General features: G+C 49.5%; 1 protein-coding gene across 1 annotated transcript; it reads right to left on the minus strand.

The window, feature by feature from the left end:
- Window positions 1-212: 212 nt before the first annotated feature.
- Window positions 213-22,480, minus strand: LOC135251956 (cullin-3-like). Its single transcript, XM_064329837.1, has 15 exons — window positions 22,202-22,480; window positions 13,839-14,036; window positions 12,254-12,367; window positions 10,707-10,867; window positions 9,602-9,716; window positions 8,997-9,225; window positions 8,294-8,439; window positions 7,347-7,523; window positions 6,325-6,495; window positions 5,528-5,635; window positions 4,736-4,860; window positions 4,001-4,097; window positions 3,420-3,554; window positions 1,928-2,248; window positions 213-907 (listed from the first exon to the last, which is right to left on the minus strand). Exons 1-15 carry the CDS (start codon window positions 22,262-22,264, stop codon window positions 728-730), a joined length of 2,340 nt encoding a protein of 779 aa, XP_064185907.1. The 5' UTR covers window positions 22,265-22,480; the 3' UTR covers window positions 213-727.
- Window positions 22,481-23,220: the final 740 nt, after the last annotated feature.

Here is a 23,220-nt window from a genome sequence, read left to right on the forward strand (position 1 = left end):
GAACAACTGCAAATGAGGAAAATGCTTTGCTTTTAAAAGAGAGGGATCAATAAAACACAGTAAAGGTGGAATTGAGGTGAAGTTTTCCTTTAACCCTCCGATTCCCCCTTTTAGGGGGATGTTTTACTTTAACCCTCCGATTCCCCCTTTTAGGGGGATGTTTTCCTTTAACCCTCCGATTCCGATTTCACTTCGTCAGCAGCAACCCATGCTTGGCATTTACATTTTTATTCACCTTTTTATGTTCTTTGTTTTTCCTTTTTTTGCTTTTATTATACAGTATTGAAAACAACAACAAAAAAAAAAAGAAAAGAAATGTGGAGCATTCACATTTTCCCCAAGGAATTCTTTTTGAAGTCGACCGCTACAAGGACGAGACACTGTGCAGCCTTGAGGCTAGCCCCGTCCTTCTAGAGTCTAAATTCACACTGGGAGAAGAGGCCCAATTTTTAAATAATCTAGAACACTTAGTGGATTTTTTGTCTTTTTTTTTTTTTCCTTTCAGATTTTACATTTATTTTTTATTTTCTGTAAGTTTTTTTTTTTTGTTCTTAATGGAAGGGAAAGTCAGTTTTTCCGGTATTTATAGGTAAAAGGGACTACCCAAGTCCATGCGCAAAACAGTCCAAGGGGATTTTGTTTTCTGTTTCTTCCTTTCTTTCTTTCTCTTCCCCTCCCGCTCTCCGTGCCCGCCTCCGGTTCGCCTCCTCCTCGCAGACGCTCCGTTTCACGCTACGTAAGTGTACACTTTGCGGTCCTCGGGCGTCCGCGCCAAGTACTCTCGCTCAATAAGTCCTTCAATGCGCTTCTTAATGACCACAGGACTGGGGAGAAACCGGGCCCTCAGCTGCTGGGTTACCTGGGAAACGAGAGAGACGAACAAACGAAACCGATCAGGACTCGCACCGTTTTACCGCCGCGGCGTATTTTCGCCCTGATGAGGTCACATTAGGCGTGACGAGGTCACAAACGCGCCATCAGAAGGTTCTCAGCTGAACATTCTAATGCTGATGTAACACTAATCGCTGCTGGTGGCTGAAAGCTAGAACGGAGTTCTAGAACAGTGACTTAGAATTTTGAAAAAGAAAAACATTCCAAAAAAACCTGCTCTTCAAAGAGTTAAAGGAGACCAGTCAAAACCCTACTAAGCTGCTCAATATCCAAGAACACAAGCAACGCAGGTACAGGTTTTCCTCTAGTGTCGCTCGATGAGCAATCTCATGCCTACTAGGTACATTAGTGCTGCATCAATGGTCCTTCACTGGACTTCAGTGATGCTACGATGGCCGAGCCTCAGACATCGTGCTTCCTGTACGTCCTCCACCGATTCTGCACAGAACGTCTCCTTCCATCTCGCTGGGTCAACAGACGTCAGACCCTGCTTAGCAGCTGACACAATGTCGGGGGGGGGGAGAGGTTTCTGGCTCACCTGCTACAGACATGTGCTGCTTCTGACTCATGATGCACGGGCCATTGGCTGTGCACCACTTCGCGCGCCTCCTTCGTCGATCTGCTAGCGATGGGGGGAAGTAACAACAGCCAGCAAACTGGAACCCAACTTAACCCCCTACTCAGGATGAGTCCGGACACTGCCTCTTCCCCAGTTCAGCTCGGTCATAAACATCAAACACAACTTATGGTTAAAACCATTATGACTGTTCAACCACGAATGAAGCTGAACCTTATCAAGGGGGAAGGAGGTCGCCCTTTTTTAAGGCCCAGCTTCAAAAGGTAAAAGCTTAACATTTTTAAAGTAACATCTAGAAAACATGTCCTACGGCGGCACAATGGTACAAAACTGGAGCAAAACCCCGCGCGTGTACTTCACTTCTGAAAAGGTTAAGTGGACTGTTACTTCCCCAATTCTTGCATCAACAGTGACGAAGCCCTCATGGCTGAAAACGCCTGGTTCAGTAAAATCTTTTTATTTTATCTGCACACAAGGCCGCGGGACCTCCTCCGTTTCTACGGTAACACGAGGCAGACTCTGGGACATGGGTGTCGAGGGAAGCCGCCCCCCCCCCGCCCAGCCCCCCCCTCCCCCTCCCCCTCCTTCCGCACCGGTCTGGATCTTGACTCGGTGCAGTTTGGAGGTGAACTGGTCGTTGACGGTGAAGACGTGGCCGCTCTCGATCTCCTTGGACCGCGGCTCCTTGGTGAGGACGCGCTGCGTGGTCTTCCCGCACGCCAGCGACTGCAGCGCCCGCACCAGCTCCCGCTCGGGGATGTCCGTCTCCTGCTGGATCTCCTGCGCGAGAGAGGGGGGCGGAGTCAGAGAGAGAGAGGGGGGGGCGGAGTCAGAGAGAGGGAGAGAGGGGGGCGGAGTCAGAGAGAGGGAGAGAGGAGGAGGGGCGGAGTCAGAGAGAGGGAGAGAGGAGGGAGGGGCGGAGTCAGAGAGAGGGAGAGAGGGAGAGGGGCGAGAGTCAGAGAGAGAGGGAGAGGGGCGAGAGTCAGAGAGAGAGAGAGAGAGGAGGGAGGGAGGGAGGGAGGGGCGAGAGTCAGAGAGAGAGAGAGAGAGAGCGAGAGAGGGAGAGAGGGTGAGAGTAGACAGAGAGAGAGGGGGTGACAGTCAGAGAGAGAGAGAGAGAGAGGGAGAGAGAGGGGTGAGAGTCAGACAGAGAGAGAGAGACGGAGAGAGAGAGAGAGGGAGAGAGGGGGGCGGAGTCAGAGAGAGAGAGCGAGAGAGGCAGACCGTGAGGGATGGAGAAAGATGGACTAAGACAGTCTTAGCCAGAGGCCTCGGTTCTGTTTTTGCATACTTGGGGGGACCAGGTGTGTATAGTTGGAGGTATGTACTTCAGTCTGGGAACTGTGCTTTAGAGGACAGCCATAAGGCTCGGTGCCTGGATGAATCTGAGACCGTGTTCACGCACGTGTTTGGAGTCTGGGAATGTGGGCTTTGGCTGAAACAGCCAATGGCAGTTTCATATCATAGCCTGCAGGGGGAGACAGAGATACACGAAGAAGCTCGTGCGCGCACATACACACAGAAACACCATACACACTCACACACATACAGAAGCACATGCACACACACACACACACACACACACAGACGTGCATGCACACACACACACACGCACATACACACACAGACGCGCATGCACACACACACACACACACACACAGATGCACATGCACACACACGCACATACACACACAGACGCGCATGTGCACACACACACACACACACACACACTCACACTCACACACATACAGACGCGCATGCACACACACACACACACACACACACACACGCGCATGCACACACACGCACATACACACACAGACGCGCATGCGCACACACACAGATACAGACGCGCATTCACACACACACAAACGCGCACACACACATACACACACAGACACACACATACAGACGCGCATGCACACGCACACACACAGACACACCCACACACCTCAAAGGTGGACTTCTCTCTGTTGTTGAAGAGCATGAGGATGGTCATCTGGAAGGTGGAGACCTGCAGTATGTGCTTTCGGGTGTTCGAGCCGGTCACCTGTGCCCCCCCTACACCCACCTCTGACCCGTCCTCCTACACGGGAGGGAGGAGAGAAAGAGAGGGAAGGGGGGGAAGAGAGGGATGGAAGAGGGGGGGAGGGAGAGAGAGATCAGAGGGACATTATAAACTTGCATGTGAACTTCAAAAGCCAAAAACAGAAACGAGGATACCCTCTGACAGGGGAGACCAACTGCTGGAGGGAGGGTTGCAGTCTCTGCTGGTTTTTACATCATTTCCTTTCAATCAGCAGCCAGTAACGGCCTTGGAAACGAGATGCGCAAACTCGTTAGCCAATCAGGGCTGAGCAATTAAGTGTGGGAACACACCAAACTGCAGCAGACACAGCAGCGCTCCAGGATTTGAGTTTGAGCTCCCAGCTCTGCGGGAGGAGCCAATTACAATCAAACAGCCAATCACATCTTCCACTTCCAGTTCCCTTATTTCCCAGGATGCACCGGAGGCTGGCGCTCCTCTCCCACCTTTTTGATTGGCCCGTAGAAGGTGGCGTTCAGGTCCGCGGAGCCCATGTGATGCTGAAGTGTTAGCTGCCTGCCGCTGTGTTTGGCCAAGTAGAACCTGTGGGGGGGGCGGAGACAGCGGGAGGACCCGTCAATCAAACACACGGACACGAGAGTGTGTGTGCACGAGTGAGTCTGCGTGGTGTGTGTGCGTGTGGGGGAGAGCGAATCCGCGTGTGTGTGTTGAAGAGAGTGTGTGTGCACGAGTGAGTCTGCGTGGTGTGTGTGTGGGTGAGAGTGTGTGTGCACGAGTGAGTCTGCGTGGTGTGTGTGTGTGGCGTGAGGTGTGTGTGTGCACGAGTGAGACGGCGTGGTGTGTGTGTGTGGGTGAGAGAGTGTGTGTGCACGAGTGAGTCTGCGTGGAGTGTGTGTGGGTGACAGAGGTGCGTGTGCATAAGTGAGTCTGCGTGGTGTGTGTGCGTGTGAGGGAGAGCGAGTCCGCGTGGTGTGTGTGTGTGTGAGAGAGAGTGTGTATGTGTGCACGAGTGAGTCTGTGTGGTGTGTGTGTGTGGTGTGAGGTGTGTGTGCGCGCGCACGTATCATTACATAAGTTACACTGTGTCATACATACTCGGTGAGGACTGATTGATGCTGATAAATGAACAACTGAACTCAAGTGTGAACACTGAGAGAGACAGCATTAATGTACACAGACTGCTGTCCTTCCAGTGACAGGCCAAAGGTTAAAGGTCATACCTTCTGAAGACCTCAAAGGCGTGTCTGGGAGAGGGGGGGATGTTGCACTTGGGCGTGGCTGACTGCGTGGGCCAATAGCCTGTCGTCAGCACTCTTACTGTGAGGTCAACACCACCTAGAGACACCTGAGAGGGGGAGAGACAGGGGGAGTGGGGGGGAGAGGGAGAGACGGGGGGAGTGGGGGAGAGAGAGGGGGGAGTGGGAGGGGGGAGAGAGAGGGAGAGACAGGGGGAGTGGGAGAGAGAGGGAAGGTGAGGGGGGAGATGGTGGGGATAGAGAGTGGGGGAGAGAGAAAGGGGAGAAAGAAGGAAGGAGAGAGGGAAAGAGGGACAGAGGGGGGGCGTGGGAGAAGGGAGGGAGAGAGAGTGAGCATACAGTGCTGTTGCTACAACGGGCTTTATTTGTGAACTCACACAACATTCAGAGGGACCAGTCTCCAGCAGTGTCAGGTTTTATGCAGTGTTCAGCAGTGTCCAGTGTTAAGCACTGTCCAGTGTCCAGCAGTGTTGAACAGCGTTCAGGGTTCTGCAGTGTTGACAGTAGTGTTCAGCAGTGTCCAGTGTTAAGCATTGCCCAGTGTTCTGCAGTGTTGAACAGTGTTCAGGGTTCTGCAGTGTTGACAGTAGTGTTCAGTAGTGTTCAGCAGTGTCCAGTGTTAAGCATTGTCCAGTGTTCAGCAGTAGTCCAGTGTTCAGCAGTGTTGAACAGCGTTCAGGGTTCTGCAGTGTTGAAGTGTTCAGGGTTCTGCATGGCTGACAGTAGTGTTCAGTAGTGTTGGGTGTTGGCTCTTACCCCCGTGGACTGCAGGTGCTGGCGGAACTCGTCCATGGTGGTGTTGGAGATGCTCATGTCCCGGAACATTCCTTCCAGTTTGGAGGTGAACTGGCAACCGCACTCCGTCTGTCCCAGAGAAGGGCAGCGCGTTTTAACTATACCTCACACCCTGCACGCGCGCATAAACACACACACACACACACACCCTGCACGCGCACGCACGCATAAACACACACACACATACAATACACACACACACACACGCATAAACACACACACACACACTGTACGTACGCACACACACACACACACACACACACACACACACACACACACACACACACACACACTGTACGTACGCACACATACACACACACACTATACATACACACACCCTGCACGCGCGCATAAACACACACACACACACACACACACACTGTACGTACGCACACACACACACACACACACACACACACACTGTACGTACGCACACATACACACACACAAATACAATACACACACACACACACACACTGTACGTACGCACACATACACACACACACAAATACAATACACACACACGCATAAACATACGCACGCACACAGGCACACACTGTACACACACAATACACACACACCCTTGTCCCTTAACCTGACACACAAAAGGGCCAGGTTCAATATCCTTTAACTGCAGCATATTTAGCAGTTAGCAGATATTGACAGTAACCGCTGCACAGAGAAAGCCACGCGTAGCGCAAAGCCCCATGGGACACGCGCCCCCGCGCCGCAGTGCCGCGAGGTGGGCGGAGCCTCACCTTGAGCTTGGAGATCATGTTCTTCTCCGAGTCGTCCGACACGCTCTTGTTGGTGAGGAGCCGGCGCGCCAGGTGCTGCTTGTAGTAGCGCTCGAACACGTCCTTCTCCTGCATGAACCGGAACAGCACCATGGCCTTGTCCAGGATGGACTCCACCTCCTGCTCCGTCAGCTGCACACACACACGGGGGAGGGGGTGTTACTGGCACATGGATACACGCACACACACTAACACAGAGACACATCTCTCTGTCTCTGTCTCACACACACACACACGGGGGAGGGGGTGTTACTGTCACATGGATACATGCACGCACATAGACACATCACACACACACATGTACAGACACAGAGACACACGCATGCACACAGACACACACACACGCATGCAGTCACAAGCAAGTTCACGCATACAGTCATTCACAAACTCACTCTCTCACAAGCAGGCACACACAACTTAAGTGCCATGAATAAACAGTGAAAATACTCTTCAATTTCGTAGTCCAAACGCATGCTTCTGGGAAAAAATGGCAGTAATTTGACGTTTCACGGAAGAATTTAAACACCTTCACAGATGTAAGTGGAAGTGTAGCAAAGGGGAAAAGGGGAAAGCAAAAAATATTCAAAGAATGTTCCGGAAGTTTGCACCTCGCTGCTCCGGACACGGACCGTGCGTGGCGTGTGACCGAAGGCGTGTCCAACAGCAGCGTCAGGAAGGGCGAAGGAACGGCGTGATTGGACAACAGGAAGGGCAAAGGAACGGCATGATTGGACAACAGAAGGGTGGAGGAACAGTGATTGGACAACAGGAAGGGTGAAGGAACGCGTGATTGGACAACAGGAAGGGTGAAGGAACGGCGTGATTGGACAACAGGAAGGGTGAAGGAACAGTGATTGGACAACAGGAAGGGTGGAGGAATAGTGACTGGACAATAGTGAGGGAGAAGGAACAGTGATTGGATGATGGGGGGGTGGAGGAACAGCAATTGGCTGATAGGGAGGGCGGGGTAAGGTGCAACTCACTCCTTTGACGCCCTTCTTCAGCTTGTCGTCGATGAAGAGCGAGAGGTACTCCGGCGAGCGCGAGTTGAGGTTGAGGAAGTACTCAAAGTCCCCGGCGATGGTCTGCTTGAAGAGCCGGTCGTTATTGAAGGAGTCCTGCAGGAAACGGTCGAAGCGCGTCTTCAGATCCAGCAGCCCCTGAGAGAGAGAGAGGAGAGAGGAGGGGGTGAGGGGGAGAGGGAGAGAGGGAGGGGGAGAGAGACAGAGAGGGAAGGAGAGAGAGTGAGAGGAGGAGGGAAGGAGGGAGGAGAGTGAGGGCAGAGACCAAGTATGAAGAGAGTGAGGGGGAGGGAGGGAGAAGGGGGGAGGGAGTGAGAGGGAGGGGCAGAGAGAGAGAGAGAGAGAGAGAGAGAGTGAGAGATCAAGGGGAGAGGGTGAGGGCGGGAGAGAGAGGGAGAGAGAGGGAGAGAGAGAGAGAGAGAAAGAGAGAGACAGAAAGCTGTTGAACAGCTACACTAACACCACTGCATACAGTGACAGTCAGAGGCATCAATTCTGTGTGTGTCAAAACACAACTTCGTAAACTCAAAGAATGCCAAACACGCCATGTGTATCTCACCCCAACAACCACCGCTAACACAAGCAAGGACCACGTGCATCCAGCTATGCAGCTTTAACCTTCGCTTTGCGTTCTGAAGGCCTAGCGGCCAACTGCCCAACGGCGACGACCGAAGAGCTGGTAGATCTCTGCACTGGAGCCGAGCCCAGTGATCTCACAGCGATCGCTCGATAACTGAGCTTTTTTAAAAAAATTTTTTTTACAGAACTTAGTCATACGCTAGACAAGCAAAACGTTACAACGGCACAGACAAGGACACAACGTGGACTACATGGACACTGGGAATCCGGCGAGCGAGCCGCCCCGGCTGAACGGAGAGCGGCGGGCCCGTCCCGCGGGGGGAGCTTACCTGGATGTAGTCGACGGGGTTCTTGCCCTCGCCCTCCTCGGACACCAGGGCCTTGCCCTGCTCGCGCAGGTAGGCGCTCATGCACTCGCACATGGTCTTCAGCCCGTTGGGCACCCGGCTGAACAGCTTGTACATGCAGGCCAGGTCTGGGAGGGGGGGGGTGGGGAGGGGGAGAGAGAGAGAGAGAGAGAGAGATGGGCGTGTGAGACGGACACGAGGGAACCTTCCGGAACTTTCCGCGCCGTGTACGCAAAGAGAGAGAGAGACGGCGCTCGGCCGCCACGATCCCGCCAAGCACCCCAAACGCGATGACGCTCGCTCACACAGGGCCTCGCGCGCCTGAACGTGAAAGAACAAGAGTCTAAAATCCGATCCGAAACTAATTTAGAAACTGGGTTTGATACGTTGCTCAACATCACCGTGTCAGACGACATTGTTGGTTGCCCCAACCCCCCAAAAAAAAAAAAACTGCTGGACTGTCTAAGAAAAATAGGCACTCCATGTGCTCCCAGTAATGGATTCCTTTTGAATGGAACGCCGGCATTCCGTGAGTGAAAATGAACTTTTTTTTTGAGAACCAGTCGCCCACAGACGTCACCAAATCCAACAAAACCGAAAAACGGCCTCCTTTCAGACGGACGCAGCGAGACGGGGGGAGAGAGAGAGAGAGAGAGAGAGAGAGAGAGAGAGCGAGGAACCGTACCTTCCGCCTTGCCGTTCTTGAGCATGTGCACGAGGCCGGAGTTCTCCATCTCCACGATGGTCTTCATGTGCTTGGAGATGAGCTCCCGCTCCACCACCTTCACGATGGGCTCCTCCGTCGACTTGTCCAGGCAGTGCATCACGCGCTCGATCTCCTCATTTATCCTGGCCTCCACCTTCTTAATGTACACGCTGGCGCTGTTCTCCGCCAGGAACTTCTGGCTTTCCATCTGGAGATCAAACGGATCAGTGCTGCTCTTTAAAATAATAAGCGTTCGCTATTTTTTTAAAAATCGTCCGACATCACCGCACGTGTCTCTTCATACAATGCCATAGAGCAGTGGTCTCCAACCCTGGTCCCTGGAGAGCTACAGGGTCTGCTGGTTTCAGTTTTCACCTTAAAATCAGCACCCAACTGAGACCCAAGACACCAGGTGAGTTGAGCCAACTGCTCTAATTGATTCATGAAGTGCAGAGTCACTATGGAAACCAGCAGACCCTGTAGCTCTCCAGGACCAGGGTTGGAGACCACTGCCATAGAGTGCATACACGTAATGAAATCACTACGACAGCTGGCAAAATTTAGGGGATTTATCTTGAACAGACCTGGAAAAATTCGGCGGACATTTCTAGAAAGGGGGCCTCGAAGTCCTCCTCGTAAACGGACCGCCCCTCCAGCCCCAGGATCATCAGCATCTGGCAGGCGTTGCGAATGGCGCCCCTGAAAGGACAGAGCTCAAATCCGTCTTTTTCGCTCCAACGAGTGGAAGCCGCGTCCCGTTCCATGGACCAATCAGGGGACAGGACACTGCCACCTCAGCGTCGTGATGGAAACGCCGCTGAGGGATCGGCAGTGCCATCAATCAATCAATCAATCAATCAATCAACCAGCGGTCCAATCAAAAATGAATCCAACCAGATTCATCGACAGCAATCACTTATTAGAGGGAGAGGCTTTATTGGCAAACTCCTTTAATCAAAGTTAAAAGGCTTACTAGCCCGTAACCTCACGGTGAGTAACACGTAAGCGTGTGAAAAAAACCTGTTACTGAACGTGGAGCTCTCAGTTACCCGGGAACACTGTACAAGCCATCGGAGTGAGTTCACGCAAAATACAACTATGCTCACGAAATGGCTACACGTCACCTTTTTACGGCACGTTTCATTCGCGCACAGCCAAGTGAGCAGGTAATGCTTTCCTGTAAAATCAATACAGTGGGCCACCCCAGGCCACCACAATGCCGGCACAGAGAAACGTCAGGTTTTAGGGCTGTATTCCAGGGTCTCGCGTTACTTAATTTATGATTCATACTCACTCATACTCAAATCCACGGATAGTATCTGTGAAACCTGGCCACATACAGTGTCTACGAAACCGTCAAACTACTTAACCACATTTAAAAAATCCCCCACTTCCTGTGATTACAAAATGGGTGACATTATGCAAGCAGTGACACTTCTATTTACAATGGTATTTTCACCCTTTAATGCGTAGGACCACAAATACGCAACTAGAATGCTCTAATGCTGATGTCACAATCACTGCTGGTGGCAGCGACGGGAGTTCTAGAACACTGACTTGAGGAAGAAAAAAAAAAAAGACATTCAAATTCTACTCTTCAAAGGGTCAATGAAGAAACAGGCAAGTAGAGAGGGCAGGGAACGCAGAACAGTGCCGTTTCATTTTTGTTTTTCATATTTTTATTTTCACCTGTCGACCACCTCGCCCTTGCGCTCCCGCGCGATCATGTCCAGGAGCGTCTGTCGGAGGTGGTCTCGGATGCAGCCGTAGCGGACCACTTGGTCCCTGAAGATGATCAGGCCCAGGTTGTACACGTTCTCCACATTGTTCTGCTGCACATACACGCGGTCCTGCGGGCCACCCGAGGAAGAGGAAGAGGAAGAGGACGGTGATCAGACACGGTTATCACACCTCTCTGAAGGGAAGTTTCCCCAGAACAAGGGGGTGAACACCATCTTTTCTGTTAACACACATTCAAACTGAAATATTTCACACAACAAGCAGAGCAAACTTGAAAATATTTACCAAAAAAGCCATGAAAACTTATATCAGACCAACGCCTCCTTATATATACATGCACGCACACACAAACACACACAGACACAGACAATCACACACACACACAAATGTTTGAGTTTGTGAAGAAGATGAGCAAACTGGAAGGGGGGGGGGGGTCATTAGGAGTTTAAAACCCCCCAATCCCGTTAGGCAAGGCTCTCTTTAGTTGGCATGCTACTCCCAGAGTCCAGTCACGCTGCGGCACTTAGGCACTACAAGCCGGCGACCACACCCCAAGGTCACATGACCACACCTCTTTAAGGTGAACGGTGGGGATTTGGAGGAAACACTCAGCGGCTTACGTTAAACCCGCTCCGGTCTTCCCGCTACTCATTCTCACGATGGCAGCCAGGCCGCTTTCGCAACTCTGGACCGGTTAGAACGTTGCGCAAAGGAGCCCGTGGTTTGACCGAGCGATGACGCGTCTCGCCGTGACCCCGGCTCTGGGCGGGATCGCGTCCCAAAAAAAAAACGCCCCAGAGCCCTTTCGGGCCAAGGCTGCACCACCTTCAACAGGCCAACATTAACAGCGATTGCTGTTAGGTAGCATTACATTAACTGGGCTTCTAACCTGAAGGTTGCAGGTTCGATTCCCATGTAGGACGCTGCCGTTGTACCCACGAGCAAGGTGCTTAACCTGCACTGCTTCAGTATATCCAGCCGTATAAACGGTTAATACGTTAAAAGAAACACTAAAACTCTTGATGAGAGTGTCTGCTAAATGCCTGTAATGTAATTATGTAACGCGGTACAATGTGTGCCGATGTTCTGATTGAGCTTGGAGAGGCCACCACAGATCATCGCCTACATGCTTTCTAAAAAAATTGCCAATATCGGAACATTTAGCTCAAGTCAGAACGATCGTCTGCATACAGGGGTCTGCAACCCTGGTCCTCAGCATAAAAATCTGCAATCAATTCTGACCCAAGAACTCAGGCGGGGTAACTGTGCAACCAGCTGCTTTAAGTGGCCTATTAGAGTAAACTTGAAAACCAGCGCCCCCTGCAGCTCAGTAGCACCAGGGTTGCAGCGCCATGTTTATTCACAAAAAAAAAACCATTCAGCAACTACGGGACAACAATTACATGACAGTCCTACAAATATTACAAGAGGAAATAAAAATCACACAATCACACACACACACACAGGGAGGGAGGAACTGAGACAGACACACATACCATGTACATTAAGATGTCTCTGATCATGACCATGGCTGTCTGGTGGTCGTTCCAGGCTTGATTCAGGGTTTGCAGAAAGTTATTATTTAACGAATTGAGGACATCTTCTCGTACCTGCACAGAGAGGGGAAAGAGAAGCCCTGATTATAGGCTGGAGGGGGGGGGGTCTCCGCGCACCATGAATCATCACCAACCGCACAAGCACCGGATTGGCTGTTCAGGTGCTGAAGCCGCAGCACAAAGAACCGGATTGGCTGTTCAGCTGCTGATGCTGCAGCACCAAGCAATGGATTGGCTGTTCAGGTGCTGATGCTGCAGGACCAAGCACTGGATTGGCTGATGCCGACTGGCGTCATTTTCCACCGCCAAACATTATTCCCACAGTACAACAAACTAGTTTCATAAAGTTGCTCACTGGGCTTTATCATACATGCTATTTATTCCATGAGCCTATCTGGAGTATGTGTAAATTTAATACAGGTAAATGTTATGAAGCCCTCACCACCTGAACGCATACACGTTACCTGCCTGAAACCTGCCTGTACTAGCCCCAAGAGTAGAACAGAAAAGCCCTCAGGTAAAATTCAGAAGGGATACAAGTGCTGCACCTTAAGCTGGTGCACAGACGTTGCTAAAGCACGGTTTGCGAGTTAAATACCTCTGTGCACCAGCATAAGGAACAGAAAAGCCCCCAGGTGAAACACAGAGGGCACTGTGCTGCGTACAGTGTATGAGTTTAACATGTCTAACATTCACATAAAACGTAACCGTCCCAGCTGGTTTACTTATCAACTCAAGCAGGAGAACAAGAAATGCACTTCTTATATTGAGCATAATTTAACCACTGCTGTACTAAATGAAGAGCTTGGATAGCCTGTGACGCACGCGCTCATCAGAACAGCCACGGAGCAAAGCCGCTCCACTCGCGTGCATACGCACACACGGCCAGCTAAAGCTCATTGCCGGACCAGTCACTGATGACTTTTACCGCTATGTATTCAACCCTTTATGGCGTGAAATCGCAAATATGCGACCGGAACGTTCTTAACTGAACTCCACTGCGTTCAGTTAACAGGAAGTGATTGATACCATCGGCATTAGAACGTTCTTAACTGAACATTCCAACGCTGATGTCACAATCACTACTGGTAACTGGAGGCAATGGAGTTCTAGAACACCGATGTAGAATTTTGGAAAAAAAAAAAAATAACACTACAAACTAGAAATACCGCCTTGCGGTTGTATGCCTCCGCCAACATGTAGCCAGTTTGGATATAAAATGTCATCACTACATCATTTTATCAAATTAGACATTTGTGTGAAACTTATGGCCAAAAGCGTGTTTTGTGAGATCACAGTGACCTTGACCTTTGACCACCAAAATCTAATCAGCCCACCCTTGAGTCCGAGTGGACGTTTGTGCCAAATTTGAAGAAACTCCCTCAAGGCGATCCCGAGATATTGCATTTACGAAAATCGGGACGGACGGAGGGACGGACGGACCACCCGAAAACATTACGCGGAGGGTTATGAAGACCTCCTCTTCGCAGCGTTAAGGGCCCTGGGGGAGCAGGCCTTCCCTTACTTTGTTAATGAGGTGCTCCGTGACCACCTCCCGCAGGCCCGTGTACAGCTTCTCCCCGTGCTTGTGGAGCACCATGGTGTAGGCGTTCCTGTACAGCTCCTCGAAGCTCAGCCCGCTGTTGTTCTTGCGCTGGATCTCCTGGATGGCATTTTTCAGGAGGTCCCATATGTTGTTGACATATTTTTCGTCCATCGTCATCTGTGGGGGGGGGGGACAAAAAAATAATAATAAACTGTGTTGCAGATACTTCTGAATCGCAACGATGTCCAACACAGGGATTTAACATTATATTATTAAATCACACCACTTACCAACGCAGGTATGAAATAAAATAAGGCAAGCATCAATGTTTTCCCCAACATAATTGTGAAAGATCGTGTTAAAGGAAGCTTAACAGATGCAGCCACGCTTCTAATCCATAGATGCTTGTCCGCAAGTCAGTTCCAGAACTTCCTCCCCAATCTCGCCTCCCCAAGTGTTCAGCTAAATAATGCAGAGGTGGTTGCCAGGGCAACGGGATGACCAGCCACCGATCTTGACACGGCGTCACGACGCTCACCATCTTGCAAACTGACCTCCGAAAGAAAACAGGTCACTAACCAAAATGAACAATCACAGGAAAGAAAAACTCCATCCTGAATACTGGGGGGATAAAAAGATATTCCGTCTAAAATGGCCTGATCTGTGACCATCATCTGGCTATGCCCATTTAAATCCATGCATAAGGGAGTAGGTACACGATCCGATTTCCTAACCGTTCCAATTCAATGCCGTCCTTCGCCTGTGGAAACGAGGAGAGCGGCTCTGCAGCATTACGTGGCAGTCTTCTCCTCAGCGTCCGATTGGTACTGGTAGGGGAGGTGCACCTCATGCCACACGAGGCCGCAAAAAGGCGAATACCGGATCAAGCTGGCGCGGGCGATCCAACACGCGACTACAGATCCAACCGCGTGCAGATGTCACTTGTAGCTGCAGGCTAACGTCCGCGCTAACTGGGCGGCTAGCAACAGAAGCACTGCAGGAGGACTACCTAGTCAGCCAACGTGCAGAACGTGATGGGAAAGCAGTTCCCCACTCCCACTTAAAGAGCTTTAGCATCAGCGCGCTTCTTACAGGAGACACTGCTGATCGTACAGGGAATGGAATGGGCTGCATTTATATAGCGCTTTTATCCAAAGTGCTTTACAACTGATGCCTCTCATTCGCCAGAGCCGTTAGGGGTTAGGTGTCTTGCTCAAGGACACTTCGACACGCCCAGGGCGGGGTTTGAACCGGCGACCCTCCGACTGCCAGACAATCGGTCTTACCTCCTGAGCTATGTCGCCCCTAGCTGCAGGCTAACGTCCGTGCTAACTGGGCGGCTAGCAACAGAAGCACTGCAGGAGGACTACCTAGTCAGCCAACGCGCAGAATGTGATGGGAAAGCAGTTTCCCCCCCCCCAACCCTAACCCTAACCCTAACCCCCCCCCCCCACTTAAAGAGCTTTAGCATCAGCGCGCTCCTTACAGGAGACACTGCTGATCGTACAGGGGTTTGACTAGCAAAGCTACAGCTGAGGCTATTTGAATGACAGACAGCAGGTCATCCCCGCCAAGCATAAATGTACACACTAGTGTGATGGAAGAGGCCGAGCCTGAACACCCAGTTATATCTGGGCCCTTACAGTCAACAAAGGGCATGAGTGGCCTTCCAATGGGTGCAAAAATTCCAACATTTCAAACGATAAGCGAGACGCCCAGGGTTGACCCTCCATTGAGGGCAAACTGACTTCCAGGGAAGTTTGCAGAAACTCGTTTTTTTTTTTTTTTTCCCCACCGCCCAAACTCTTCCCCCCCGAGACATGGCTCACCCACAGCTGACACCAGAGAATGTGGAATTCTGGGTAATCCCAAGAATCCCCCCCCCCCCCCGGCAACAGGAAGCTCGAAAAGAAGTGCCTTTTGTGACTGTGAGGCAAGATGACTCAGCAAAGTTACAATAAAACCAATGCTCAACACTTTCAGTCCCTGCTGCACTTCCGTCACTGATGCACATGCAATATAACGAAGGAAAAAAAAATCTAATAAACTCGAACCCTAACGACTTGATGGAACTTGCTATAAAACAGAACTAGGTGTGCCCTCACTAAAACGTGACTCTTAAAAAATGATCCAGACCCACTGCTGTACGCCAGGGCTGCCAACCCTGCACCTGGAGATCTACCGGCCTGCAGGTTTTCACTCCAGCCCTAATTTGGCACACCTGATACTTCTAATCAGTAGCTCAAGGAGATCTCTGGCTGTTGAATGAGGTGTGGCTTTGTCAGGGTTGGAGTGAAAACCTGCAGGACGGTAGATCTCCAGGAGCAGGGTTGGGCAGCCCTGCTCTAGCTGTTGAATGAGGTGTGGCTTTGTCAGGGTTGGAGTGAAAACCTGCAGGACGGTAGATCTCCAGGAGCAGGGTTGGGCAGCCCTGCTCTAGCTGTTGAATGAGGTGTGTTTTGTCAGGGTTGGAGTGGAATCCAACAGGACGGTAGACCTCCAGGCACACGGTTGGGCAGCCATGCTGTATGCAAATATGCTCCCCTCTACAGCCATCACATCATGTAACATGACAGTCATGACAGGCTAAATTTTGGGTAACTGGGTTTGTAACTCCGAGGTTTGCTGGTTCGATCCCTGCCCGGGGGAGCACGAACATGGAGGAAGGCACCAAACCTAAAGGGCTTCGGTCTCCATCCTCCTCCCAGGAATGGACCGCACCTGCTGAACGCAGGCCCTGCGCAGGCCGCTCTGGATAAGCGCGTCAGCCGAAAGCCAAACACAGTAAGTGCCGAGGCCGCAACTCCCCGGCCCCTATGATTTGCGTACAGACGTACAGCAAACAGAAAGGAAGGGGAGGGGGGCCACCTATCAGCAGAGTGCCGCTCGGAGCAAGTCTACTGAGCCCGGTGGAACACCTTCAACCCCCCTCCCAGGGCTTTACCCAAGGGGCACAGGGCCTCCCAAGCTGAAAAATTTTAGGAGCATGCTAATGCATCCCAATTAGTAGATGTGCTCCTGAATCATTTTTCCAGTTCCGGCCACACATCAATTTTCAGGAGCAAATGCTCCTAAAATGGGAGCACTGTAGAGCCCTGCAGCTTCCTCTTCCTCCTCCCCAAAAAGAGAAAAAAGAAAAAAAAAAATAACTCTGAAATGACTCAGCAAGGTTAACAGACATCCCCCCCGCCTCTGCCACCCCCGCCCCCCTCATGCCCCGCCCCCCCCCCATCAGTAGCTCCTTAAAGGAGGATCTAATTAGTTTACAGCTGTGTGAAAGGGCTGCAGAGGAGCAGGAGGAAGGGTGAATGAGTTCGCTCCCACTGAAGCGGACTGCAGCCCTGGCACGCGCAGCGCATCGCCAGGGAGACGGGCACCGCCGCCACGCGCTCAGAAAGACGGGCACCAGCGCCGGGGGGGGGGGCGGCTGTGCGTCAGAACGGCGCGTCACCGAACCGCCGAGAGACGCACGCGGAACAGGAAGTCGCACCAGAGAGGATGTTCTTTAAAAAAACTATTTAAAAAAAACCGTGACGGCTGCTTCACCCCTGTGCTTTACCCCGTGTGACGGGCTTCAATGAACCACGCGAGGAAAGCACACAAAGAAAGCCCCCGTTTCAACCCGTCGTCTTTCTCCGATTCCACTGCCCCACGAACATGAAAGAGAATCTAAAGCAAAGTAAAATTTTTTTTTTTAAAAACAACTGGTTTTTGTTTAGCTCATTTAAACTGTTTCTTTTTTTAATTTAGCGTCTATGGTGCAGGGGTTGCGTAGGCAAACAACTTTTTTTGCATTCTGCGCCCAACGTTCTTAAATACACACAATCCAATTATAAAGCTGGACATCCGTTAAAGCTTCTTCACGTCGGTACCTTCGCTTTGTCCCGCCTGGGAACTGAACCAGCAAACCTCAGTAGCTTGCAAGTCCAGTTGCCCAACAGCTGTACTACGCTGTTTTTATGAAACACGAAGGTTCATAAATTTTGGCGTATGGGCGCATGTCATTACCTTGACCCCCCCCCCCCCCCCCCCTAACAAATTATGGATCAGCGTGCGACTACAACGCCGGTGAGCGAGCAGACAGAACATCGGCCCTCAAGCCAAGAGGGAACGCTCAGCCCTCTCTATTCACGCTGAGTGGCAGAAACAAGTCTACGGCAGCAGGCCACCGGACTATGCCCCTGATTGGTTAAATGAGGACGTGGTTTTTGGAGGCCTCCTGGACTCAACATCAACAAATGATTAAAGCAGAGCCTGTTTTTTTTCCCCCCTGGTAGCGCTGAGAAAACAACAAGACCTCTGCAGCAAAGGGCAGGCCAAGGAGACGATACAACGTACGCAGTGCGCAAATACAAATCACCTCAAAACAATGAGTGGGATAAATGTAGTATTATTATTATTAAATGACAAATTATATGTTTTAATTACCTAGGATCAAGGCACAAAACCTGATGTCCTGGCAAGGCCCTTCTCAAGAGAGCAGGACACGCAAACAAGGAGCAGAGCGCCATATTTCATTCCGCCCTCAGCAGCTTAACAAAACACAGGGTGACAAGTTCACATCGAAACAACTAAGTGAGCAACTGCCCGGTCAAGACAATACTCCTTAACATACAGCACTTTACAAATAAATACATTTATTCCATTCCATTCCATCCATTCAATGAATAGTCTGTCCAAGACCACTGTTGAATTCATAAATTCAAATGTATGAATGCAGATTTAATAAGTGGTTTACCTGCCTAATATTAGTGGGGAAAACAAGGGTGTTGGAGCTCACTAACATTTCCACATCTCCTTTCGCAGGAGAAACAGTCACAGCCTGAACGATCACACCCTGTCAAACCGGTCATTTTCTAAACTGAAAGCTTGCTCCTCACTCACTCGACTTGAGATAAGGATCTGTACATTCATACAGAGCTAGAGAATGACTCATCACCACGGCACGGTTAATACAACAACAGCACGTTCTAAATCGCCCACATCACGCTTTGGGACTAAAGCAAGTACTTCTGTTCCTTGCCCAAGGGAAACATATTCCAGTCTGTTACATCACACCCTCAAGCCACTTTCATGGGCCAGTTCTCCTCACGGACAGTGCGTGGTGAGGATCGGCGATCAGGACAACACTAAAAAAAACCAGTCACCAGCTATGTTAATACAAACACCTACACGGCAAAATACGCCCACACCCTTGGGATAAGAGATTTGTTCAAACCAACGGGTGGAGATTCCAACTATGATAAGCACTCCAGCCCTTCAAGCCACCTGTCGGCAGTTCAACCCTGCAGTACAGGAAGGACACTCATGAGATATAATTTGAAAAGAAGAAAGCCGACCTGTGGATTGTTTTAGAGGGAAGAGCCAATGAGACATGTGTGAGGAGAAGAGACTCATGATTAGGCCATGATGTTGAAAGAGACTCGTGTTGAGGAAGACCCAATGGATGTTGGAGAGTGGTACCCAAGTTAAAAATGTTCGTGTTTCTCTGCTCCATCCATCTCCATGGGCAGCTGGTTTGTACACTCACGCAAGCTCCAGCCCTTCTCGTTCTCTGGGCCCAGTCTTTTCACTTGGAGATGGATTACATTTGTACCCTCCAGCTTGCCTTTACGGGAAACAGCAGAAGATGGGGGCAAGTTCCCCCCTTATCATCTTTGTACTTTCAGTCTCGGAGATCCCCCCCCCAAAACAAAAAAAAACCCATAAATTCTCTGAGACCGACCTAAAAACCCTGGTCTCCACGTACTGTGGGTTCAACATAAACACGTTCGCGTATCTTCACACATGGTCAGATCAGACCTAACTGCGATTCTGTAGCAAGAACTGTCCCTGTCCCTGCATTGGCCCGGGGAAACGGTGACGATTTGCGCGTGCTTGCGATTACATACTTGCACGCGGCTTCGGCCTTTATCACCGTCCTGGGAAAGAGGCACCGCCGCTGGAATCGGCCCGGGTCTGACTGCACCGGCCTCCAAGCGCCAATGGCTGGCACGGCGTCTCAGAGGGGCCAAAAACGGGGGGCAGCGCCAAGACTTATGCAAATGTCGAGTAAGCTAGAAACCGGCTCTAACGGTTATTGCACGTGTATGTAAACAAACACTGCTCGCAGGGACTGGGCTCATTAGCAGTTTCCGTGTGCGCAAAGCCGCGAGGACTCCCCACAACAGAACCAATGTATTAAAAAAGTACTCCAAGTAGGTCTGAAACCATGGAAACATGGCGCCTGGTTTGAGAGTCCTTAAAACCCAATTAAAAATTACACTGATTCTCCAACTCCACGAATTCCAGCATAAGGATTCTTTTTGTCTCCGTGCAACGAAACCTGTCAAACCATCAGTCATTTTTCCAAGTAAGGGTTTCACCCACACATGCTACACGGCAGTGGTTGTCAACCAAGACAAACACGTACAAGTTCATTCACTCACTGCTAAACGAACAAAGCGTTTCCTTAAAATCACAGGCAATCGCTTGCGAAAAGGATAACGTGCAATTCACGAATAGGTGTTAGACTGGTGCCTTATCTGCACCTAAAACCAGAATGTAACGTTGAACTTTTAGTAGTCGTAATAGATGCATAACTTGAAGGAAACGTTTAAAAAAACTGGTGAAATCGTTGCATATCCTGGTCAAATGGGCCGAAAATAAACGCACTACAATCATAAATATGTGTCTAGACTGCTCGTTTGTGGTAACGCACAGTGGGTAAAGGCAATTGTTAACTAGCATTATGCCGAATTAGCCATAAAAAGCAAAATATTAGCAGGGAACCTGGCTTTTAAAAACATGACAACTGGTTTTTACGTTACAATGTAGTACAAGAAGGCAGCGAGGTTCATTCATGCCCATGTCATAAATATATTTAAAGGTATAAAGTTACATAACGAGGTAACATTTGCTTCATTTCACAGACAGCGTGACTGGCTGCATTTTAAGAAAAGGATTACGAAACCCGTCTGGTTAGAACCAAGTTATCTATTTCGGTACTGTGCTGCAATTTATAGTTGAGCCAGGTGTGTGCAATCACCTTTTCATACGCGTTTAAAAAAAAAAAAAATCACACCACATGCAAGAACGCCGGGACTAGTCTACCATACTGCCAAGAAAATGTTCCTTGTTATCTGAATACTACCAATTTTACAGGATTGGCATGTATTTAGCTTACTCGTCAGCAAAACAATTTGGCATTATATCACGTATTGAACGGAGTTCATGAATGTCTTGGGAGGTGGGGGGGAAAACTTCAAAAATAAACAGTTAGCTACACTTCCTACCTGGCCTAGTAGCACCAACTGCCTAACACGCTGCAACTGAATGAAACGATGCCGACACATGAGGCCACAGATTATTAAAAACACAGCTGTCCATCTATGGCATTGAATACATTGGTTTAGCCATTTCAGAGCTTACAATGTAGACGCGCGCTGCACCTGGCTAGCGAGTTAGCTAGACTAATAAATGCCCTGCATGCGACAACCATTTTGCGGGTGCATTCTGGTTACGGTGCGTTAGCTAGCCAGCTAGAGATAACGTTAGATACTAAATTAAATGTTTGCTGCTCTTACAAACGAAAACCCTATAACCACATATGCCAAATATCCAATAATGCAAATGTTACCTAGCCTAATACATGCTACGGACATTTTATATGACCCATCTAATGTTAGCCGTTTATTCACATGACTATCCTTTTTCAAACGAGAACGAAAACAACGTTCCGTAGTGTTGCTCGGATTCATAGCTCACAAACCTTATCTTAGCTACCGGTAAACCAGGCACAGTGGACGACTGACACGCAACTAGCTAGTTAGCCATTTAGCTAGCCAGCTAAATAGGACAATGTTTGGCAAACAGTAATATGCTCTAGACTAAAATGAACAGACATGTGTCATAGAACTTCAAAAACAAATAAAGCAGGCTATTCACAACTCCCACTTCCTCCTTCATGCAGCTAGCTAGCTAACTGACAGATCTATTCATAACAAGTGTCAAAAGGCCACACGGCTAGGTAATGTTAGCTTAGTCAACAAAGCTATGACCCCGAAACTGAAGTAGCCAGGTTAGCAAACTAGCTAACCAGTAGCTAAGCAAGCCAAACTGAGTCAGGCTAATGTTAGCTAGCTAACAAGCTAAACGTTTGCATTTTCTTTTGACAAACATTGGCTAACTAGCCAATGTAGTGACACCCCTTCCCATATAACAAGTGAATTGATGACTGGAAACTCCATACGCCATTGTTTACTACGAAATAGGCCTCTGCTTCGGCATAACCCTATCAAATCCCCGGCTCTCGCGTCTCTACGCCCGCCCTCTTCGGAGCCCCGTCTCCGGCTACAACTTACAGGAAAGGCTCGTATCCTCATCTTGGTGTCCTTCTTGGTGCCGCCTTTGCTGAGGTTGGACATTTATAGTGATTTATTCGGTCGTCTCTGTGTTCACATGAAAGACTTTGTTTGGGCCGTTGCAGGGAAGCATGCAGGTGGAAAGCTGAACAATTCCTCCCCTCGACCTTTCCCCGAGTCTCTTGCTTGATATAGTCACTTAGCCACCACAGACTGCACTCAACTCCGGGCTAGTTATCTATGCACAGTGATGGCGGACTAGCAGTTCCCACTGTGCAGGACTCACACAAATTCACGCGAGATGACCAAGTTGCAAGAGACAAGTTGTATGTCCCGATGTCCAATTCTGCCTTGCGGACCTACTATTTATTTATTTATTTACTTACTTATTTATTTTTATTTTATTTATTTATTTATTTATTTATTATACTGTTTACAGTTATTTGCTATGTATTCTTTTTTTTTATTTTAAATCCATACTTCACACTTCGCGATGCATGTCTGTGTATATATCCATATTTCCTTTAAGTTTGTTCAGTGTTCATAATGAGTAATAAAGCACAAACGTGGAATTGGAGTCTCGGGCTGAAATTCATGAAGGGGTCCTGTTGCACAGATGAAGGTAGACTGCTTGAATTGTCAATTGTAGGCTACTTGCATTTCAGACACCCAAATTGTTCAAGCAGTTGCATGTTCTGCAGACTGATAAAAATGTTTGAATGCTAAAATAAATGACATGCATAATTCTTTTAAAAAATTGTATGTAATTGTATTTTTTTTTTTTTTTTCTGTATAGCTCAGCTCAGGTCCTATCCTGGCCACATATTATACTGTATAGTCATGTAGAAAACTTCCTCTTTTCAACCAAATGTAGCTGTGTTTTCACTTTAACGCCTGCCGTTCCGCCGATTTTTCATGACAAAATTGTCCACTGGGATTTTTCTACCCTCAGAATGAAGGAACACATATTTCAAATGCGTGAGAACAACCCTTTCCCATGCACCTCTCCATGCTCGATC

This window comes from Anguilla rostrata, chromosome 3, assembly GCF_018555375.3.
Source record: "Anguilla rostrata isolate EN2019 chromosome 3, ASM1855537v3, whole genome shotgun sequence".
In the NCBI taxonomy this organism is placed as follows: Eukaryota; Metazoa; Chordata; class Actinopteri; order Anguilliformes; family Anguillidae; genus Anguilla; species Anguilla rostrata.

What these genes read in the sequence shown, in the direction of transcription:
- LOC135251956 (XM_064329837.1), bottom strand. Translation starts at nt 22,264, where the DNA reads ATGTCCAACCTCAGCAAAGGCGGCACCAAGAAGGACACCAAGATGAGG. An exon ending in ACCCCGTCGACTACATCCAG is followed by an intron (nt 7,524 to 8,293) that starts GTAAGCTCCCCC and finishes TCTCTCTCTCAG; the next exon opens with GGGCTGCTGGATCTGAAGAC. An exon ending in GCCTTTGAGGTCTTCAGAAG is followed by an intron (nt 4,098 to 4,735) that starts GTATGACCTTTA and finishes CCCCCCCCACAG; the next exon opens with GTTCTACTTGGCCAAACACA.